Source organism: Nannospalax galili, unplaced genomic scaffold, assembly GCF_000622305.1.
Source record: "Nannospalax galili isolate Female #2095 unplaced genomic scaffold, S.galili_v1.0 scaffold801, whole genome shotgun sequence".
Taxonomy (NCBI): Eukaryota; Metazoa; Chordata; class Mammalia; order Rodentia; family Spalacidae; genus Nannospalax; species Nannospalax galili.
The window spans coordinates 848772-872610 of NW_008345222.1; the positions used below are offsets into that span (position 1 = coordinate 848772).

The window sequence follows — 23839 nt, forward strand, 5'->3', positions numbered from 1 at the left end:
ACAGTATTCAAAAAGATATAAATGGAGGGAGAACTTCCAAATTTCTTCTATGAAGCCAGCATCACTCTAATACCAAAGCCAGGTAAAGATTCAACCAAAAAAGAAAACTATAGCCCCATGTCCTTAATGAACATAGATGCAAAATTTCTCGACAAAATATTTGCAAACTGCATATAGACACACATCAAAAAGATCATCCACCATGATCAAGTTGGCTTTATTCCAGAGATGCAGGGATGGTTCAATGTACATAAGTCTATAAATGTCATAAATCATATAAATGGTTTCAAAGACAAGAACCATGTGGTAATCTCAATAGATACAGAGAAGGCCTTTGACAAAATTCAACATGCATTTATGTTCAAAATCCTAGAGAGAATTGGACTGGATTCTAATTAAAGCCATATATAACAAACCCACAGATGGAGAAAATCTGGAAGCATTCCCACTAAAATCAGGAACCAGGCAAGGCTGTCCACTATCTCCACTCTTTTTTACCATAGTGCTTGAAACGCTTGCAAGAGCAATAAAACAAGAGAAGAAGAAAAAGAAAAAAAAAGTATATATATATGTAATATATATATATATTATATATATATACTGAAGATCTGTTCAATGTCATTGGCCTGAGATTTTTTTCTTTCTTGTATGTCTATAATTCGTAGATTTGGTTGTTTCACTTTCCCTGAATATTCCATTCCTGTGGGTTTTTTTTTTTTTTTTTTTTTTTCTTTGCTTGAATGGTCCAGTACTTCAACTTTGTCTTCCAGTGTTGATAGTCTGTTTTCCATTTTATTCATTCTATCAGTGAGGCTTTCCTCTGTTGTTCCAAGTTGACATATTGAATGATTTTCAAGTTATGAATTGTTTTCATTTTATATATCATTAAGCCCAAAAGCAGAATAGTCTTGGGCTTCCATCAAAAGTTTATGTCTTTCCTCTTTGAGTTCTTTGAGTTGTTTGTGTTTTCTTGAAGTTCTTTGATCATGTTTATGATCTTTGAAATTCTGCCTCCTGGGGTTCTTCAGAGCGGTTCTCTTTATTGTGCCCTCCATGGTCTAGTGGGGTTTGTGGGGAACGTATTTTCTTGTTTTTTTATATTGTTTGTATTTTTGCATGGCTGCTCTTTGTTAGTTATGTGTCCAGTAGGAACTTCTATTCTGCTTTTGTTTAATTTAATTTTGGTTCTATTAATATTGCTTATGTAGCTTAGTTACTTTTTTCAGTTATGTATGGAAGATAAATTGGTGTTGGTTTCAAGTCCTTGCAGGGTAGTAGACTGGTCAGAGTGCTGACTGAGTTGGTATGTCTGCCTGATATAAAGGCTGGGAAGTTGGCAGTGGGGGCAACCTGGGGAGAAACTTAGGGATCTATGGTATGTTGTTTAGCTAGTCTGGCTTAGGAAGCTAGTCTAGGGATCCGAGGTGAAGAAATTTCAGCCTGCCTGTGATAGAGGCTGGCAGGGAATGGATCAATAACATAAATTCTTTAAATCTGTTTTTACAGTGGAAAATTTTTATTTCTCCTTCTGTTATGACTGATAATTTTGCTGGTTATAATAGCCTGAGTTGCTATCTGTGGTATTTCAAGAATGAAACATCAGTCCATCACCTCTTGGATTTTAACTCTTCATCAAAAATCAGGTATTGTTCTAGTGCATCTGCCTTTATGTGTGACTTGATCTTTCTCTCTTGCAGCTTTCTTCATCCTTTCTTTGTTCTGTATATTTAGTGTTTCGATTACTATGTGACAGGGAGAGGTGTTTTGGTCCTGTATTTAGTTCTATATGCCTCTTGCACCTTGATATGCATTTGATTCCTTAGATTTGGGAAATTTTCTTCTATGATTTGGTTAAAACTATTTTTTGTGCCTTGTTTTCTGTTCCATCTTCTGTATCTATGTTTCATAGGTTTGGTCTTATATAGTGTCCCATAATTCCTGCATATTCTATCCCTGGGTATTTTTAGCTTCAAAATTATGTTTGCTGAGTGATCCAATTACTCTACCTTGTTCTTCAAATCATGATATTCTTCTGCTTGAATCATTTTATTGGTAAGGCTTTCAACTGGGTTTTTTATTTCACTGATTGTGTTTCTCATTTCAAGTTTTATTTCAGTTTGGCTTTTAATCAGAAATTCTATTTCTTTATTAAATTCTACTTTCATATCTTGGGATTTTTCTCTATTTCATTCAAATATTTGCTTTTTGGATATAAATTTATCATTGAATTTTTTGTATTTCATGCAGAACATCTCAAACAATCTTAATCATCTTTATACCCCCAACTCTGTCATCCCTGTTAAGGCCCACTGGGTTGTCAATGTCCCCAGCTGTTCCCCAGTGAAAGTCCATCCACTGAGTCTAGAGATCAGCTCTTCTTCATCTAGCAGTAATCATTTGCCAACATTCCTTCAGATAAGATTGAGGTCTGCTGTTCATTTTCCCAGTTCTACACTGGGTTATTGTCTGCCTGAGATTGCATGGGTCTTGTATATGCTGACACCATTGCCGTAGAATCATATGAGCAGGTTCCCAGGAGCTTGTAGGACTCTATTTCCATATGGTCATGCACCTCCTCCCTGGCTCTTACAGTCTTTCTGCTCCCTTTTCCACGATGGTCCCTGTGCCTTGGGTGGGTGAAGTTTAATAAAGGGGTCCTGTCCAATGATCATCATTCAGCAGACTCTTGATCTCTACACTTTGGCCATATGTGAACATTTGTGTTCCTGGCCCTCTGCTGCATGAGGAAACTTCATTATTGAGAACTGAGAGATTCATTAGTGTCCTCTTTTTTTACCCCTATTCTATGTTCAATGAGCCTTAGGTGTAGAGGTTGCATTGCAGATATATCACTTAGGCCTGGGCAATTCATAGACAGGGTCATATGTGACCAGTTGTGGTACTTGGTAATAGTCTCTGACTGGTGGAAAATGAGCTTCTTTGATGAGTGGTGACTGGGGTATTTGTCTGTAAATATAAGAATATATATTTTGCACATAGTAAGAAATCACATTAGTCTAATGATGTGACAATCTTGGGGTTCTCCCCAAGATCTAGGGCCACTCCACCAGTGTGTATTAGGTTATGTTTATATTACCATACTTTAGATTCCTACCTTTGGGTGGGTTTAGTAAAATTAGGTAGCTGTTAATTGCCCCCAAGATAAAAGTGCCACTAGTGCACCAATGACATATGCTGTGCTGGCTACTGATGTGGTTATTTGGTGTTGAAGCTGGTGTTGGATCATCCATTGATATTTTCTGTGTTCTCCAAAGCTATGAGAGCTGCCTTCAGGGGAAGTGGTTGCAGGTCAGTTGCAGCTCTATTGCTCCAAATCCTGTGTCCAAAGTATGTTCTGTCTTCAGAAGTAAAATCTTACCTTCAAGTTCTGGGAGTCCATCAAGTGTTATGGCAATAGCCTGAGTAATTTTGGGAGTCTCTTGCTTCGGTTTACTTGGTCTTCATTCCAGAATTTATGCATGTTCCTTGACCATATTTGTAATTACTACTTTGAAATCATAGTTTTGTACATCAACTAAGTTGTTTTTATCAAGGGATATTGTGATGGGGGTACTAATTTCTAGATGACATATCTTGTCATGGTTATTCATGTTGTTAGTGTTTCTGTGATGCAACCTCAGCATCTGGAGTTCTGTCATTGGTGCTGTTTCTTGTTATGGATATCTGGTCTCACTTTAGTTGAGAAGCTGTTTGGATCTTTATTTGCTGTTATCTTCATTTATCAATATGAGGACCACCTGATTGGTGCTTGGTATTCAGTATTGGGATTATGCCATTATTGATCTATGAATGGGTAAATGGGATGTCAGATGTGTTCCCAGCACAGGTAGAGATCTTTACAGTTCACCAAGAATAAAACTTCTACAGAGTGGAAAGTTTTTCACTAGTAATGTGCTAAAGTCTGTGAAAGTCTCATGGACTTCTACAGGTGACCCTTGATTGGCAGGGTCAGGGTCACACTGGGAATGAGCAGTGTTCCCTGGGGTCAGGTAAAAGGATTTGACACAGACCTCAGAGAGAGGATGTGGGTGGAGTCAGAAGAGGGGTTGAGTTCTCAAGACCATTCTTGGTTTGGGGGCAACATGGTGGGTTAGGTGGTTGGTGGTGGGAAGCAGGTGAGCTCCAGGAGCTGCTGTCTGGCAGAGGGAAGGGTTCTGTGGGTGCCTTCCTGAAGCTGAGGGTCTCAGAGAGCTGCACACAGATGGTCCCAGCCCTGCTGCAGAGGGAGGGGATCACTGTGCTCAAGATGGGACTCTGTGGCTGCATATGTACCTCTGGTTCAGGTTTCAGGGCTCCGGTGTAGTTACTCATGCACTTCTCATATTTACTGATCTGCCTCATTTCTTAAAGAGCCACAGTACTTTCCATTGTGAACTTCAGAATTATAACCTTTCATAGACTGACTAGAAAAGAAAGATATTTAAAGTCAATTTAAATTTAAAAATAAATGGGTTTTTAAAATGAACTATATTTAATCATGTGAAAGTGGTGATCTCTGCAGAGCTTAAATGTTCTGATTAGGGTCTCCTGATCCCTTGCACCCAAACTAGCCGCATTCTCCAGTTGCCAGGCCTCTACCTACTCTGCCTTGCTACTTAAGGAGGTCACAATTCTATCCCCATGCCCTAACAGGCTTGCTCATAGGCCCACTTTCTGATCTTCCTGCCAAAGATTTATATACCAGTCCAGTAAATCAGACCCCACTCACTGCAGCTTGATTCTTTGTCACTCTTACCAGCTCCCTTACCCCTCCCCACATCGTTACCTTCTACCTTTGGGACTAGAACCACTCTTGCTCTTCCTGTCTCAGACCTCTGGACTATGCTCTTAACCCAGACACCACCCACTGAGTCCTGATCCCCTGCACCCAGGAGAGCTGTATTTTCCAGATTCAGTGTCCACACTACTCTGCCTAGCTAGTTAGACCCATCCCCATGCTGTCCCCACCCCAGCCTTGGCTCTACAACACCCTTCTGATTTTGCTAAGATCTCTTCACTAGCCTTCCAGAACCCAGTCAGTGGCTCCCCCATAGTGTTGAGTTCCCTTCAACCCACAAGAGAGCACTTAACCAATGAGTTTGAAAACATCCTGCCCCACCAATAGAAAATCAAAATCAAGAACCCACAGCACATACCAACTCATGACCAGAAAGCACCAAACTGCATCAATAATATAAACAGAAAAGAACCAAACTTCAACTAAACAAAGACAGAATAGAATTTCATATCAGACACACAACCAAGAAATTCAAAATGTCACAGCAAAAACACAAATAATATGAAAAACCAAGAGAATGTATCCCCAGCAAAACCCACCAGTTGTACAGAAGTGTACTCCAATGAGAACCACCCAGAGGAATCCCAGGATACAGTATTTAAAAGAACAGTCATAAACATGAGCAAAGAACTTAACACACAAACACCTCATAGAACTCAAAGGGGACAGGAATAAACTCCTGACTGAAGCTCAAGAAAATGCAAATATGTGGCCGAATGAAAATAATAAATAATTCAGGCCTTGAAAAGTGAACTCACAAAGGAGAAATATTGACGAAAACCTAAGCCAAAATGAAGACAGAACTGAAAAACTCAATGAACCAATTTGAAATGACAGGAGAAAGTCTCACAAGTAGAATGAATGAAACGGAAAATGGAATACGTAGACTGGACAACAAGGTTGAAGAACAGAACTGCACAATCAAAGACTATGAAAACACCTTTTAAAACATAGGAATGGAATATGCAGAAAATGTGGGACACCATGAAAAGACCAAAGCTGCATCATAGGCATATAGGAAGGACAAGAATATCATGTCAATGGCATTGACCAAATCATCAGGCTTATTGAAGAACACTTCCCCAAACTAAGGAAAGACATACCCATGCAGATACAAGAAGCACCCAGAACACCAATATAGAACAAACCCACAGCCAACATCATTCTAAATGGAGAAAAGCTGGAAGCATTCTCTTTAAAATCAGGTACTCCTTTTCAATATAGTGCTTGAAGCTCTTGCTGGAGCATTAAGACAAGGGAAAGAAATTAAAGGAATATGAGTTGGAAAAGAAGAGGTCGAATCATCCCTATTTGCAGATGATATGATAGTATATATATGATATTTCAAAAATTGCACCAGAAAACTTCTGGAAATGATCAACGTTTCCAGCAAAGTGGCGAGTTACAAAATAAATTTTTAAAAAACAGTAGCTTTTCTGTATAACACTAAAAAGCAGAGAAAGCATTCATGGAAACCATCCCATTCATAATAGCATCAAAAAAATATCTAGGAATAACCTAACAAATACATTAAAGGATTCTACAGCAAAATTTTAAATCATTGAAGAAAGAGATTGAATAAGCAGAAGAAGATAGAAAGACCTCCATGCTTATGGATTGGTAGAATTAGTATTGTGGCTTTTAGGCTTGGGCACAGGCCTGCTTCTGTTACAGAAAAATCAGAGACCACAGCTGAAGTTAGGTGAGGGAAGGGAGTTTAATTTTATACTAGTGGACTGACCCACGTATTCTTCCATAAAGGAGCCAGTAGCCCCCTCCTGCTTAGGGGGGCTTTTATATTCATATGTGAGGAAATGCATGCAAAGGCAAAACAGCATGTAGGTGACAATTAAGTAAAAGGTACATGTGATGGAAGCAAGGTAACATATGGTCACAAAGGTTACAGGAATGGGAAAGCTTTCAAAAACAAAGACTCCATCCTGGGCATCCACAGGGGGAGGGGAGAAGACTCCTGCTCACCTCCCCCATACCTATCTCTTGTCTCAGAGTTTTTCCTGCTCCAAAGTTCTTAATTACCATCACATTGCGAAAGCTTTAGCATCTGACCTGCTCTTCCATTTCCATAATCTCCCCTCTTCTTCATCAACATATTCCCTTATTATGTTTAAGAGGAACTTTATATTTTTGACAAATTACCTGAAGTCTGATGGCCTCTACTCAGTTCTATTGGTCCTGTTAAGCTAGCCAGATGCCCCAAGTATTCCAGGTACCTTTTTAGAAAGACTCTTTTTTCCAGCCTTTATTCTCTTCAGTAGTTATATTTTCCTTTGCTATGTCAAACTGATTTGCATTAAAACTGCACGAATACCTCCCTTTTCTTATGGTTCTGCCATCTCTATCCCCTCAGGGATAGGTTCGCTGGAAGGTCCAAGGAATTTTTCCAGTTCTCATTTGAGAAACTGGTCATTTTCTTTTGGGGTCTTTGCTTTAAAACTGTCTAGTCAGTCTCTACCTCCTATTTTTATCATATTATCCTCTTAAGAGGTTACCCAATTTGCCAGTGAGGAATCAGGACACAGACCACTCTGACTTCTTCCATGCTGAACAGGGATGTAGGGTGTGGCAAATGAGGTATCCTTTCAGTGGGTCTACCTAAAAGACCCCCAAATTGCATAACTGTTAGCGATAGGGAGAAGAGGAAGTCCTTGATTGGTGCCTAGGAGATATAAAAGCACGAGTAGTTAGCATTACAAGTTCTAGAAAGGGAACCAGAAAAAAGTCACAATAGGGAAAATTTTAAGTGTCTGAATTGAAGTCCATCATAATTTCTTGATAAGGCTTCCAGGAGTATTTGTTTCCTTGGTTTCTCTATTTTGTTTTGGCAGCCTTGGCTGGACTCGAGAGTGATGAACCCAGGATTTTTTCAGGCACTTTGATAGAGATTGGAGTGGCTAGAACTAGTTCCCTCTTAAATGGCTTCTAGACAGGGAGAGAAAATACATTTAGCCATCATTTCAGAACAATAGTGGGTTGCTTCCCTTAGTGGGCAGGTGGGCACTACAGTATTGCAGACCAAAATCTGTCATCTGAGTAGTATTTTTTGCTAAGAACAAAATAATTAGAAAGAAATTGTCTAAATAATCTCTTTAAGCCTAATGTCTAGGAAGTACAATCTGTTAGACTCAAAGAAATATCACTTTAATCTTTGGTTATACTTTCCTTTTGGGTGTTTAAGACCATGCAGTTGGCCCAAATAAACCAATTTACTTTTACTCTTAAGGTCAGCTCAGAATTTGGTCCTCATGGGTCACATGGGCTTTGGAGGAGCCTCTGGTTCCTTAAGCCTTTCTTTTACCAGTTCCATCTATATGAGAATGAGTCAGAAGCCTTGCTGGGACCTGTTTTAGCTTGAAAGCTATGAGGAAATGTTTCCTCTGTGTTGATCCTCCTCTTTACTGACTAGACACTGGTTCAAGTCCATCTGGTGGGGTCTCCATGGCCTCATGGAAGGGTTTCTCCTGTCTGGCACTGTTTCTTGTTATGTAGCCTTTAGCTATACACATGGACTCATGTAGAGATGATGTTTGTGTAATTTGTCATCAGTTTGTTGGACTAATATGATTCCCTCTTTTTAAAAAAAAAGAAAAGAAAAGAAAAAAAAACTAGCTAGGCATTATTTATCTCTCCTCTCTTCTCTCCCTGTCTAACCCTTCCACGATGTGTCCCACTAAATTTCCCCTTTCCACTGTTTGACCTGCCGTCACTCTCTCAGGGTCCCGTGCTCCTGACATGGGTGGACAAACAGACATTTTTATCTTGGGTTTCGTGTGGTTTGTATGATAGGGATGGGGGACTCACAAAGACGTCATTCTGGCCCTGCCCACAGACTCCATTAGCTTTGGCACACGTGCCCAATGGGTGCGCAGTCTCATCCCATGGTCTGTGGACGCTGCTTCTCACTTCCACACCTGCAAGATGCCTCAGCCATTCGGACACCTGCGATTCGCCACACACTTCCTTTTTCTGTTCCAATCTCCCTTTCACGCTAACTCTCTGCACTAACTCTCCACAGCGGGCTCTGCCCCTGGCTACCTTACACTTTTCGGAGGAATAAGTTATTTTCAGGCTACACCATGGTTTCCCCATTTAAATTTTCCCCATGTCTCCCTTGCTAGTACCTGTCCCCTATGGTCCCACCTCTCTTGAGCTCTTTCTTTTCCTTAATCCCTAAGGTTCCTTGTATAGCCCCACCCCCATTTAAATAGCCCCATTTTATCCATTTCTCCCTCAGCGACACTGTCTCCTGCTGTTCTCTCACAGGTTCTTTCGTTCCTTTTACCTCCCTGGTTGCTTTTCATTATTCTGGCTTCTGCACTTACATCTGGGCACACCGTCACATCTGAAGTATTTGGAACTAATATCCACAAATGCCAGAGAAATTACATCACTTGTTTATCTGAGTCTCTGTTCACTTAGTATAACAGTTTCGAGTTCCATCCATTTACCTACAAGTTCCATGATTTCATTTTTCTTTACCACTGAGTAGAACTCCATTGTGTAAATGTACCACATTATCACTATCCACTCATCAGTTGAGGGACATTTAGGTTGTTTCCTCTTCTTACCTATTGTGAAAAGAAGAGCAACAAATATTGCTGAGCAAGAAAATAAGTCCTTTGGGTATATGCTAATAACTGGTATAACCAGATCATATGGTATATTTATTTTTAGGGTTTTTTTTTTGAAGCAGGGTCTCCCTGTAGCCCCAGCTGTCCTGGAACTCACTATGTAGACCAGGCTGGCCTTGAACCTGCCTCTGCCTCCAGAGTGCTGGGATTAAAGGCGTGCACCACCTCACCCAGCTATGTTTAGTTTTTAAAGAGTTCTCCACACTGATTTCCACACTGCACCAGCTTGCAATCACACCAGAAGTGAATTAGGGTTCCCCTTTCCCCACAGTCTCCCCAGCATTTGATATCATTTGTTCTCTTGATCTTAGGCATTCTGACTGAGGTAAGATAAAAATCTTTCTTTCATTTTCCTAATTGTTAAAGATGCTGAACACTTTTTAAGGTGTTTTTATTTCTTCTTGTCAAAGCTCTTCACAGCCCATTTTTTAGTTGGACTTTTTCTTGATTCTTTGTTTTTTGAGTTCTTTGTATATTCTGGATATCAGTCGTCTGGCAGATGTATAGCTGGTAAAGATAGTCCCCGCTCTGAGGGCTGCTGCTTCACTTGATTGTTAGTTTCCTCTGCTGTCCATAAGCTTTTTAGTTTAATGAGGTCCCATTTGTAAGTTATTAACTGAGTGAAGGAAAGCCTGATTTTAAGTTCTTTCCTGCCCCTAAATCTTGTAGGGCACTGCCTATGTTTTTTTTCTAACAGTTTCAGCATTTCAAGGTTCACACAGAGGTCTTTGATCCATGTGTAGCTGGGTTTTATACAATGTGATAGATCTGGGTCTAATTTCATTCTACTATACATGTAGATCCAGTTTTCTTATCACCATTTGTTGAAGATACTATCTTTCCTCCAATGTGTATTCTTGGCACCTTTATAAAATGTCAGGTGACTGAAATTGTGTGGCTGATGTTTGGGTCCATTTTGTTCTGTTGATCTACATGTATGTTTTTGTCCTAGTACCATGATATTATTATGAGTATAGCGCTGTTATAGTTTGAGATCTTGTATGGTAATCCCACCAACATTTCTCTTTTTGTTCTGGATTCCTTTAGCTATTTGGTTCCTTTTGCAATTCCATATTAATTTTATGATTTTTTTTTTTATTTCTGTGACAAATGTCATGGGAATAGTAACTAGTGTTGCATTGAATCTGTACATTCCTTTTGGTAGGATGGTCATTTTCACAATATTAATTGCACAAATGCGTGAGAATGGGAGTCTTTCCATCTCCTTGTGTCTTCTTTAACCTCTTTCTTCGAAGATTTCAAATTTTCATTGTAGAGGTCTTTAATGTCTTTGGTTAGATTTTTTCCTAAATATTTTCTTGATGGTTATTATGAATGGGATGTTTTCCATGAATGCTTTCTCTGATTGATTTTTAGTGGTATACAGAAAGGCTACTAATTTTTGTAAGTTTATTTTGAAACCCATCACTTTGCTGAAAGTGTTGATAATTTATAGTTTTCTGGGGTAATTTTTGGGATATCATATATATGCTATCATCTGAAAATAGTGATGATTTGACCTCTTCTTTTCTAACTCAAACTCCTTTAATTCGTCCTTTAATTTCTTCTCTTGTCTTAATGTTCCACCAAGAGTTTCAAGCACTATATTGAAAAGGAGTAGAAATAGGGGACAGCCTTGTCTGGCTCCTGATTTTAATGAGAATGCTTCCAGTTTTTCTCCATTTAGAATGATGTTGGCTGTGGGTTTGTTGTATATAGCTTTAATTATATTGAGATATGATCCCTCTAGTCCAATTCCCTCTAGGACTTTTATCATGAATGCATGTTGGATTTTGTCAAAGTCCTTTTCTGCATCTATTGAGATGATCATGTGATTTTTGTCTTTAAATTGATTTATAAGATTTGTTACCCCAATTGTCTCACCCTGCGTCCCTGTTCAGCATGGAAGAAGCCAGAGCAGTCTGCATCCCAATTCCCTATTGGCAACTTGGGTAACCTACCACTTCCAAGGATGACGTGATAAGAGTAGAAGGTAAGAGTTGGCTAGGCAGTTAGGATAAAAAAGACCCCAAAGAAAAGTAGCCAGTTTCTTGGCTAAAAGTCAAAATGTCCTTGGGCCTCTTAGCAACAACATACATTCCAAAGGCCAAAAATGTCAAAAGTATTTGGGAACTCTTATCCCTAAAAGGATTTTAGGGTTACCTCTTCAGAGGGGCGAATGTTAGAGTAGCAAAAAGCCCCATTTAGAAAGAAAGGAAGGGAGGGAAGGAGGGAGGGAGGGGAAGGAAGAGAGAGAGAGAGAGAGAGAGAGGAGAGAGAGAGAAAGAGAGAGAGAAAAAGAAAGTACATGAAGTTGTCAGAAGAAAGTGATGGGCAGATATGGGAGGAGTTGGAGGAGGGAGTGGACATGGATTTGATCAAAACACCTTATATGCATGTATGAAATTCTCAGTCAAAACACCTTATATGTATGTATGAAATTCTCAATAAATTTTTTTTAAAAGTTAAAGAAAAAAAGATTTTTTACCCTTATTGACTTACATATATTGAAAAATCCCTGCGTCCCTGGACTAAAACAGAGTTGATTGTGGTGGATGATATGTGATTTGCTGCTAGTGTTTGTTGCGAGTTTTTGCATCTATGTTCTTTAGGGATGTGGGCCTACAGTTTCTACAGTTAAAGATCTCTACAATGAAAATTTCAAATCTTTAAAGAAAGAGATAGAGGAAGATACCAGGAGATGGAAGGATCTACCATGTTCATGGATTGGTAGTATTTACTATTGTGAAAGTGATTGTCTTACCAAAAGCAATCTACATATTCAGTGCAATGCCAATAAAAATACCCATAAAATTTTTCACAGAACTGGAAATAACCACCCTAAAATTCATATGGAATCACAAATGACTCCGGCTATCCAAAGCAATCTTTGGCAAAAAGAACAATGCTGGGGGATCACTATACCAGATCTCAGATTATATTACAGAGCTATAGTAATAAAAACAGCTTGTTACTTACAGAAAAATAGACAAGTAGATGAATGGAACACAATCAAAGACCCAAACTTGAATACATACATCTTTCTTTCAGGCTATTTGTATCGTGGAAGATTTTTCTTATTCCTTCAATTATGATAGATTTGCTGGGTGAAGTAGTCTGTGTTGGCATACATGGTCATTTAGATCATGGAATACATTATTCCATGCTATTCTTGCTTTTATAGTTTGCATTTAACAGTCAGTTTTGATTCTGATGGAATTTTCATTTGTATATAACTTGATTTTTTTCCTGCAGCTTTCAGTACTCTGTTCTGTATATTTAGTGTTTTTACTGCGATATACCATGAGTAGTTTCTCTTCTGGTCCTGTCTAATTGGTGTTCTGTGTGCTTTTTGCATCTGTACTGGTATATGTTTCTTAATATTAGGAAACTGAAAATCTGGTCACTGCCATTGGCCTGATATTCTTCTGCTTCCTGTATGCTTAAAATTTGTGTTTTTGCATTATATCCCGGGTATATGGGCTTCTTTTGTCGCTTATGTATCTGATATGAAATTCTAGCTTGTATTTGTTGAGTTGAAATTAATTTCTGCTTTTGTTGTTGTTATAACTTGGTTTCTTATTGATCAAGTATAAATAGCTAATGGGTCTGTGCTTCGGATTCTCACTTTTGGTGTTTTATTGGAGGATGGGATGTTTCCATGCTGGTCTTGTGTATTAGGTGACCAATCACATTTAAGACTATGGTGATGAAGTAGGGTGGACTGGTTTTAGCTAGCCAACCAGGCTAGTCTGGAGCTGGAGCAGAGCTTTCCAGGCCTAGTTCCAGAGCCAGAAGATGGCAACCCAGTGACTGGGTGTCTTGAACTCAGGATGGTGTTCTGGAGCCTACCAGCAGTAACTGGTTCTCAGCTAGGCTAGATGGAAGTTGTCCAGCAGTGAGAATCAGCCTAGTCCCAAGGCAGGAAGATAGCAACCAAGCAGGCAGTGTCTGACTAGCTATGCAGGGTAAATGGGAACCCTAAAGAAATGAGATCCTGGCCTAGTCCCAGAGCAAGAACATGACCTCATTTACTCTTTTTGAAAAAAAATCTCTACTTATTCCAGATTGGGAGCCAACAACATGTCAAAGTAACGATACTACCGAAGTTCAACTTGGTGAACCAATGAGTTTTATTGGGGTTATTTACAGAAATATGGGTGACAGCTCACAAAATCTGGAAACATGGCACATACTGCATGACCTGCAGACACATTGGCAACAACAGGCTAGAGAGTGCCTTTTCCAGGAAACTCCATTAGTCTTTGCTTCTTCCAGGAAGCTTGGCTTGTCTAAGAGTGTACCTGAGTAGGAGGGAGGTGCCTTGTGAACCTCATCAGTTTCAGGGACTTCCTGAAGTGCTATTTTATTTTGTGTCCACGTTGCATTTGTGAGTGCCTCCATACTGGTAACTTGATAACTGTACAGTCACCGGAATGCTAATATGAACATACAGCAGTGTATTTTAGAACAATTATCTAGAAAATGTGACATTTTCAAAGTGCTCTGCATGATGAGAAATAATCATGATTTACTGAGTACTACTGATGTAGGGATCTTTTTTTTTGTTATTTGTTTAGAAAATAGTATTCAATTCATGAAAGAAACTATCCCTTTTTTTTTTTTTTGTCATTTTGAGACAGGGTCTTCCTGTAGTCCCAGCTGACATGGCACTCACTATGTAGACCAGGCTGGCCTTGAACTCACAGAGATCTGCCTGCCTCTGCCTCCTGAGTGCTGTGATCAAAGGCATGCGCCACCACGCCCCGCTGTTCCTACTGTTTTTAGCTTGAGCTCCCTAAACTTGTCTTGTGTTGTTTTAGAGGTCAGAGCCCAGCGATTGCTGAATTTAACTTACTCCTGAAAGCTCACACTTTGGAGACCTACGGAGTAGATCCTCACCCATGCAAGGTAACTGCATCACACAGCATGTCACCACATAATCACCATTTTCTCCAAAAGAAAATTGATTGGTGGGCAGGCCTGGATGAACACACTTGGGAGATTTATGCAACCTGACCACAATACAAGTAAGCTGTGGTCACATGTTTTGACAATTGTTTTTCTACCTTGGGGTCCTGCAGTTTCCCACTAATTGTACCATGGTAGTCATATTTTCCTAAATTAACATGCATACATTTATTGGTCAAATGGATGATTTCCCTCAGAAACTGAGGGGAATAGTTCCAACACAATTACTTTCCAGGTCTTTACCAACAAGAATGTAGTCTTTAAAACCAGGCAAGTTGAAGGAAAAGTTTAAAGAAATATTAAATTATATTAACTGAGAGAACTTGTTTTTCTCTGTTCTTTTACTCATACTATTCAACAGTATTTTTCACAAGGGTTAAACACAGACGACTTTTATCAAAGTCACCTGTGTTCTGTCTCTGAGGTACACAATCAGATTTCTGAGAAATCTGGCTTTCCTTTACTCCTCTCTCTCTCTCTCTCTCTCTCTCTCTCTCTCTCTCTCTCTCTCTCTGTAAGGGGTGAGTATATATGGGTGAGCATGCATTTGTTTAGTGTGTGTATATGGGGGATCATGCATCTGTTTGGTGTGTGTGTATGGGTGTGCATACATGGGCCATTACAGTGGAGCCCTGAGGTCAGTGTTGAATGTCTTTATCTGTTTCCACCTTTATTTTCTGAGACAGTATCTCTGACTGAACCCAGAGCTTATTGATTTGGCTGTACTGGCTCACTATTGAGCTTCAGGGATCTACATATCTCTGAACTACCCCCCAAGTATGAGATTACAAGTGCGCACCACCACTCCCACCTTTTTTTTATTTGTGGGTTTGGGATCTGAATTCATATCCCCAGGCTAGTAATCCTTCTTTTTGTCAATCTGCTAAGGTGCTACTTTGTGCACACTTTCCAGAAATTATTCATATAATCAATATTTTTTCCCATATTTTTAACCATGTATCAACCAGACATTAGCACTAATTCTAAAATAAGTGTTCTTGTCAGTCAGGATATTAAAGATACATTTTGGTGTTATCCAGTTACCTCTAGTGATAACATGAATCAGGTTGTTTCATTTAGTGGCTTAGATTCTATCTAGAAATTTGACTCTTTCTTTACCTGTTGTTTAGGCTGACTTAGCTTTGCTGTTATTTTTTATTTTTTATTTTTTCGTCTTCACTCAATTTCTGCATGAGTTGCTTAGAGTTCCAGGTCTAGGCTCGGAGTCGAGTAGGCTTTTCCTGGTAATACTTATACTGTGTGTAGTTAAATCAGGTTAGCAGAGAGGCTCAAAGTTTTCGGTTTTATTGTATTAGAGAACTGACATGACAAAGAAGAGTTTGCTCATATTAAACAGACTGTGAGGTGGGGTGTCCATTCCTGAATGAAGAAAGCTGCATAACCTGGGCGTTATCCAAGGTTGGAACTGAAGTTCCATCTTAGAAACTTACTTTATTGCTATAGTCACTGGCCTTGTCGTGAATCAACCCATGATCAAGATGAAAAACGTGTAATTTATCATTTATTTTTCTCAATCCTAAAAGGACTTTATTTCTACTTCTTCAGGATTCAAGAGGCACAACAACATTTTTAGGATTCACTGCTGCAGGTTTTGTGGTATTCCAGGGAAATAAGAGAATTCATTTGATAAAATGGTAAGTATTTCTTTGGAAAATTGGCTAAACTTTTTAAAAATATCTGTCCCCCTTTTTCTTAAGCTTTTTAATTTTTTCCCTGGAACTATCAGGTAGTGTTCTCGTTAGCTTTAACTGGCATCTTGATACAACCTAGAATTATCCAGGAAGAGAATCTCAACGGAGGCTGATGGGCATCTCTCGGGGGGTTGTCTACTGACTGATGCAGGAGGACACAGCTCACTCTTCGGCAGCACTATCCCTGGGCAAGTGTATAGGAAACCTAGCTGAGTATAAGCCAGCCTGCAAGCCTGCCAGCCAGCAGCATCCTCCATGGCTCCTGCTGTACTTTTTGGCTGTGAAATGAGTTCCTTTATTGGAGGTAATGTGTTACAATAGGAAGCAGGCCTGCATTCATGCTCCTACCTTGAGCATCTGCCTTGACTTCCCTCAGTGACGGACTGTGGCCCAAAGTTGTAAACTAAAATAAACCTTTCCTCCCCTAAGTTGCTTTTGTTCTATCACAGCAACAAAAGGGAAACTAAAACGGGTAACATCTATTTATATACCTTGTGGCTTCATGATAGAGTTTTATCACCTATAAAGAAAAATAAAAAACAATCTTATTTTCCCCTTAATGGGGAAATGGAACTATCAAGCTGAGACATAATCTCACTATACCTGACCTCAGGAGCTCTGCCCTAAAGTGTTACCTCACCAGTGTTATCTCACTACTGATTAGGCCAAAGGGAACAACTTGGGATAGGCAAGGAGAGCCTTAAGGAGTATGTTCTTGTCTTAGTACATTTTGTTTTTTCTATAGTATACTTGAAGCTGGGTACTCTATTAAAAAAAAAAAAAAAGAAGATCATTTGACTCATAATTTTGTTGAGTGCAAAATCCAGAAAACATGCCATTGGCATATGGAAAGGGTCTCCTGGAGGTACTGTAGCATGGAAAAGAAGTGGGTAAGGAAGCAGGCACACACATGTGCAGAGGAAAACAAGAAAGAGACTGGAGAGAGGATAGGCTCTCTCTTTTATGACAACCTGTTCTCTTGGGAACCAATCTACTTCAGAAGTCATGACCCCAATAGATCCCACTGCCTTAAGGCCATCCCACTATCTTTTAATACCACAAGCACACCACTGTAGGAAAGTTCTTGTATCACTAGTTGGACAGAATTAGACCACATGTGCCTGCTTAAATTGAGCCTTGTTGAGAAGAATGGACAATCCAGGCCTGGGATCAACAAATTTAGACTACTTCCTAGAGACTAGGAAGAAAATGACCTATGTGAACACATGCCATGAAAAAGATGTCTAAGCTGTGTCAACAAAGGAGTAAAATTACAGGGTGGGAAGGTAAACAGTAGATACTACCCCACTCTGTCAGTTTAAAGAGAAAAATAGTTTTCCTTCCTAAAGATTGAAGAAAGCTGAACATTACAGGTGCATTGGCTTAATCTCATTTTTACCTGCAGCCTGCTACACTTTTCTTTTTGCTGGCCCTACACAGGCTTATTACACCTGTATAGTGGAGCTGGGGTGCACACCCTGAGACTGTCTGACCTCTTTATAGAGGTTTGTGATGGACCAGTGGGCATCTTCAGCTTTAAGACAGAAACATTCCTTTACACTTAACCTGAACTAGTATCACAGTTCTGAAAGCTTCTAGATTTCTTCTATCACCTCTTTATTAAATCCTATTTCCTAGCTTAATCTTGTGCTTCTTAGTACCAGTTCTTCTTTTAAACCTTTACTACATTAGTATCTATTCTCTATACCTTCTGCTCTTCTGTAGTGATAGCTTTCTAATACCCCCAAATTTTATATAACATCCTTGCCCTCTGGATCATTGTTTTTTAATCAATCACATATTTAGCTCTTCTCTCTACCCACATGTCTTCTTCCATAACTAACATTCTTAGAACTCTCACTTAAATTCTGTGTTTCATATTCATCCATATGTGGCTGCCTTAGAAAAGATGAAGGAGATGGGGAAACTAATGCAATGCTGGAAGAGTGATTTAGAATCCTGGTGTGATTTGTGAACTACAAAGCAGTATGTGGTGGTGTTATCTGATTTTCTTCTTTATATTTTCAGCACCTCACAAAGAAGTTTCAATAAGTTTTCTTCAGTCCATTCTAGAATAGGGTCCCTAGAGAGTTCCACTTAGTTTAGGGAACATGGGTGACCTGGAAATTGCCCTTATTCTGTCTTAGGATAGCAAATGTCTTAGAGGATATTGTATATTCAAGTTTCCAAATTACTTTAACCCTGCAATGATTTGACTAAAATTGGAGTAGTTTGGTTAGAATTTGATTCACTTTAAATGCAAGTTGATTTCATGTCTCTTTCACTTTTATCTCATTTTGGGGGGAAGAAAAGGTGCATTTTAAAGAATACAGGTAAACAATCTCTAAACTATTTCTGTTTTCTATACTTGCCTGTGTTGCAGGTACTGTGTTCATATGGATTCCATATTTCCTAGCTTATTCTTAAACATATATATTTGTAATAACCATGTACCTGTTGCTAACACAAATTTTCTCATATAAATCATAGTTTTGTGGGTTTTTTTAAAAAATATAGCTTTGCTACTGTCTCATAAATCCCTTGTCTAAACTAAAACATGTGAATGAAGTCTCACTGTTCTTTTCCTCCAAGAAAGATATAGAAGCACATATAAATATATAAGCAGAAGTTAAATAAAAGAAGAAGAAATAGAGCCTACTTCTCACTTCACTTATCAAGGAAGTGACCAGCAATATACAACAATACACATTCCAGGCAGGTTTAAATTAAATAACTCTTGGAGATAAAATCAAAGTCATCCTTTTTGACCATAACTTTTTTGAAAATTTCAATGTGCAATGAAATAGATTCTTTTGTAAACAGGAAGATTGGGAATAAAAATCTGTGATATGTTTATGATCTTCTTGGAAGCGAATGGAAAAGGATAAGGATGTCAGACACCTTCAGTCCATATGATTCCAAATGAGTATGCAGTAACTACGCCTCCTGACCTTGCAAAGTGAGCTGACCAATTGATGTTTTAGTTGCTAATGCTTATACTGGAGCTTACACTCTAGAGCATTTTACATAGAAGATATAGCCTAACTGTAAAATATGAAATAAATGATTCTTAGCTACCAATGTGTATTCTCTTGGAAAGGAAATTGCTGTATAATTTACTTGGACTTTCCACTGACTGTAGACCATCCCCAATGATAATATAATATCTTGTTTAGTTATAGCTTGGTTGGCATTTGGGGGCCATCTAAATTCACATGGGAAAGCCAGGTACCTTGTTTAACTGCCATTTTTTCCTTCTTATCCAGAGATTTTCCTTTCTTAGGTCAGATGTCTGCAAATTGAAGTTTGAAGGGAAGACATTTTATTTTATTGGTACCCATGAGGAGGTCAGATACTGGTTTTCTAACTTCCTGTCATTGTTGTGTGCATGTGTAAGTGTATGTGCATGAGAGCAATCCAAGAGTAAAATAGCCTTTTAGTATGTTAGCCCACAAAGACAGTGACTTTGAAGCATGGTGATAATAGAAGCTGTTTGTTGAAAGATTATAGAGCTAGACAAATTAGTGGGAATCCATACTTAAGAATAAAGAGAGTGAGCCATGCTGGCTATCCATACTGGAATAAGCTTTATTCATTAAGAATAAGACATGAACACCTTCCATAATTCTTTGTACCAAATACAGGTAGATGAAAAATGAGGAATACTTATAAAACTAGATATCAATTAGCAATGGATATAATATTATAACAACAGTCTGTATGCCCAAGATATTTTAAATACAGCAGTCACCAAATATAGATTGTGAGTTCACTAGGGAATGCGGTTGGTGGAAGGTGATTATGAAAATGTTTAGCCTGAAAGCTAGGTCTGACATTTGCTCATTTTCTTGACCTTTGCCGTGAACCCAACTGCTAGATATTGAAATATGAAAAGTGACTTTTCATATTAACCCCAGTGTGACAGAAAGATAAGTGATGCCTCGCCTGGAGTATTAAGAAGGATTATAAATCAACTTTTGTCAGAAAGAGTGTTTAAGTATATTAGTGGTGTCTGTGATGGGTGAAGGAAAGGTCAAACTGTTTGAATACTTTAATAAGCACAGTAATGGGAGTAAGGGTGAAGAGGGTAGGGAGAAGGCTCAGTAGGTAAAGTATTTGTATGCAAGTATGACAATATGAGTTTGGATACCCAGAACCAACACAATACCCAAACCCCCATCCCTATGTGGAGGAGGGGGTTCCCTAGATCTTGCTGGCCAGGCATTTTAGCTGAAATGGTGAGCTCTAGGTTCAGTGAGAGAACTAGTTTCAAAAAATAAGGTAGAGAGTGAGAGAGGAAGACAATCAATATCAACCTCTGGTCTCCATACACACATACAGGAACATACACACACACACACACACACACACACACACACACACCACATAAACCCACACAACCTTCACCCTCTTCCAACACACATAGACAAAAAAAGTATGTTAGAAGGCAAGTTACATGTTTTTAATCATGCCATTTCTGGTTATTTTGTATTAGAAAAGAGCCACTTTGGCATTCCATACTTCAACACCAGCTGCCTGCAAACACCTGTGGAAATGTGGGGTAGAGAACCAGGCCTTTTATAAGTAAGTCTCTTGTGTTCATTTGATCATAGATTTTAGAAGCACACATGAACTCCTTTACGTCTTGCAAATGACTACATATTCATTTCTTTTAATAAAGCTTTTTACTGTGTTTAAATGTAGTATAAATCTGGTATATTGTTTGGTGTTTCCCAGTTGTTGGTCTGACCAAATCTGGAACTCTATGATAAATCTTTTCTATAGAACCACTGTAGGTTATTTTTTAAAATGTTGTTTTAAGTAAACATTACAAAATTCCTTTCTAGTATGGCATATACTCCAGAAGCAGGCCTTTAAATAGAGTTTAACTCTACCAGATTATTTGGGATATGGTCAACAAATGTGCAGTTAGAGGAACAGAGAACTAAACAATGTAATATGTCTACCACCCTTCTCCTCCTCCTCCTCCTTCTCCTCCTTCCCTGTCCTCCTACTCTTCCTGTTCCTATTCCGCCTCCTTCTGTTCCTCCTGCTTCTCCTCCTCTTTCTTCTTCTCCTTCTCCTCTTCTGACAGAGTTTTGCTATACTACAAATTAGCCTCAAATTCATTATCCACTTTCCTCATCTTCCTAGCTGCTGGGATTATAGACATGTACGAACATGCCTGACTGGGGTGCATTATTGAGCAGGTCCTTACTATGGGAGCTAGGCTCAGCTCTACTAAGGAACTAGGTGTTATGTAGTTTGAAACTACTGGGAAAAGACCATTAGACCCAAGTTAAATTTTAATTCCTCAAATTTATTAGGGCTATAGCCATCTGTGGTCCCTTGGTCAGATTTAGGACCCACAGCCCCAGGCGAGGGTGAAACTTGTTTTATAAAGGCAAAAACCACAAATACTATAGGGATTTTACCACACATGAGTAATACCAGGTGGTCCTGAGTAGGGTCAGGATGGCCTAAGTTCACAGATAAGCAAACTACAGAAGTCAAAACAAGCTTTTGTTAGTCTTTCTTAAACAGCGGTATAGAGACCCTGACAGTAAGGCACTTTGTGATTACTCTGGTTATTTAGGCTTCTTGGCTAGGCAAGAAGCACAGCTGTAGTGTCTAGGAGATGACCAAGATCAGTCACTCCAAAAGAAAGCACTCTTCTAAGGGGAAGCAAGTAAGTTCAAGTGCTTAACCTTGAAGCTGGTTGTTTTTTTAGCCGTTGAAGTTTAAAGTGGTTGCTTTACACAAAACGAAGAAAATGAAGTTACTTTGGCTATTATAGTTTGGGGGACTCCATTTGGGGTCATTACATAGGAAGTTTTATCATACCTGAAAGTTGACAAGACAGGACTATTTATCTACCAATCCCCCACTCATTTTGGTGGAGGTCTACTTTGTAGAGCAAAATTAACTCTTTCTGGCATTATTAATGGATTTTTAGCTTATATGCTAATATGTCTAATATTTTTAGCATATAAGCTAAAAATTTCACTAGACACCTTTGGCATATAGTAATATATGTTCATAGAAGAAGATTTAAGTATATCAAAATAAGAAGAAAAGATTGAGTGGTAGAAAGTCATCCAAATCTAGGCTCATGTAAAGCTGAGCCTAGACAGGCCTTGAAAAGCTATTCACTAAGCTCCTCGGTTTCAAAAGAAGCTCACACTTAAGGGAAGTCCATCTTGTTTCTGAGACCCTCTTATTCACTGGGAAATCAGTGGTGGTGGACATGTTCAGGAACCTAGCCTAGCACTGCCTAGTTTACAGGCAGTCCTTCCTCTGTGGCTTATCTATAATACTGAACAAGAGGCACAGAGGAACACCATATAGTAATCATTAAACTAGGAGTCCTTTATTAGTAGCCAGCTGTTTGAAAGGGAGCTAATGCCCTGAAAGAATTTTTGACCCTGAAGAGAAGCAGGGCAGTGTTTATAAAGCTTAAAACTACAATTATATCATGCCAATGTCAAAGCCAATAACCATAGTTACATCAGATCACCATATCTACACCAGACCAAGGGTAGGTCAATTAACAAAGAGGTTTTCAGCTAACAAAATGTTTCTGTTAAGAAAAAACAAGTTACCAGAATTGTCAGAACAATGGGCTCCATAGAGATACAGGTACAGCTGGAGGGAGGACGTGCTACCCGGATGTACTCCCTGAAATTGCCTATGTGTGATGCCCTGCCTGCCTGGCTGCAGTGGGAAAGGCTGGGCAAAAACTCATGGTAAAGTAAAAGTCAACTAGAACAAGATGGGGTTAGTTTTCCCATTTTGTATCCAGATAGTTTGTGCTCATTCTTCTCATGCTGAGATTCTGCCTTATGCATTGCACCCATCTCATTGGGAATGGTGAGTCACCAAACTTCTGAGTTTGGCTGACATGGTCCCCAAGTGAATGTTGGATAGGATAATGATATTAGAATGCTTTTTAGCCTCAGAACACTTTTCCTTAAACTGCATAGTAGACAATGTCCAGCATATCGAGAGATACGAATAGTAAAGCTGTACATAGGGTTACAGTTTTCATTAGGGTTACAGTTTTCATTAGAGATTAAAGGCCCATCACATTGCATGGGTCTACAAGAACTTTGGTTATACATTTGGCAGAGGTTTTCTGAGATTCACCCCTAAAAGTACCAATTCCTTGGAAACCTGTTACTTCTGGACAAACGTATTAGGATCATAATTTGAAAATCCCTGGATGAGATCCACAAAATGCTGTTTTTCTAGAAATAACAAGAAAAGGTGAAGTGTAGCATTAGCCCTTCTAAGACTGTCAACAACTCAAAGCAGTATTGTCTCTCTTGCAGTGTTTGGAGACTGGTAAAAGGGGATACTTGTCAGCTTCTAGGCTGGTTAGTTTTTGTCAACTTGACACAAACTAGTGTCACCTGGGATAAGGGAACCTCAGTTGAGGAATTTTCTCCATTAGACTGACCTGTGGGCCTGACTTATAAGACATTTTCTTAATTTCTAATTGAGGGAGTAGAGCCTAGCCTTCTGTGGACACTGCCACTCCAGGGTATCTGGGACTGGGTTATATAAGAATGCTGGTTGAGCTAAAGCCAGAAGGAAGCAGGCAAATAAGCAATGTTCCACCACAGTTTCTGCTTCAGTTCCTGCTTCAAAGACCCCACTTGAATTCCTGTCTTGGTTTTCCTGGATTGTGAGCTATAAGCCAAGTAAAC

The 23839-nt window shown here is 39.1% G+C and overlaps 1 protein-coding gene across 2 annotated transcripts in view; it reads left to right on the forward strand.

The window, feature by feature from the left end:
* Frmd3 (FERM domain containing 3) overlaps positions 1-23839 on the forward strand; it is a 326943-nt gene that overhangs the window by 251019 nt on the left and 52085 nt on the right. For both annotated transcript variants that reach the window (XM_008841381.2, XM_008841380.3), the window contains exons 7-10: positions 14271-14358; positions 15985-16073; positions 19414-19477; positions 20626-20714. In XM_008841381.2, coding sequence (XP_008839603.1) covers positions 14271-14358; positions 15985-16073; positions 19414-19477; positions 20626-20714 — 330 coding nt within the window. The remainder of the gene's footprint in view (positions 1-14270; positions 14359-15984; positions 16074-19413; positions 19478-20625; positions 20715-23839) is intronic.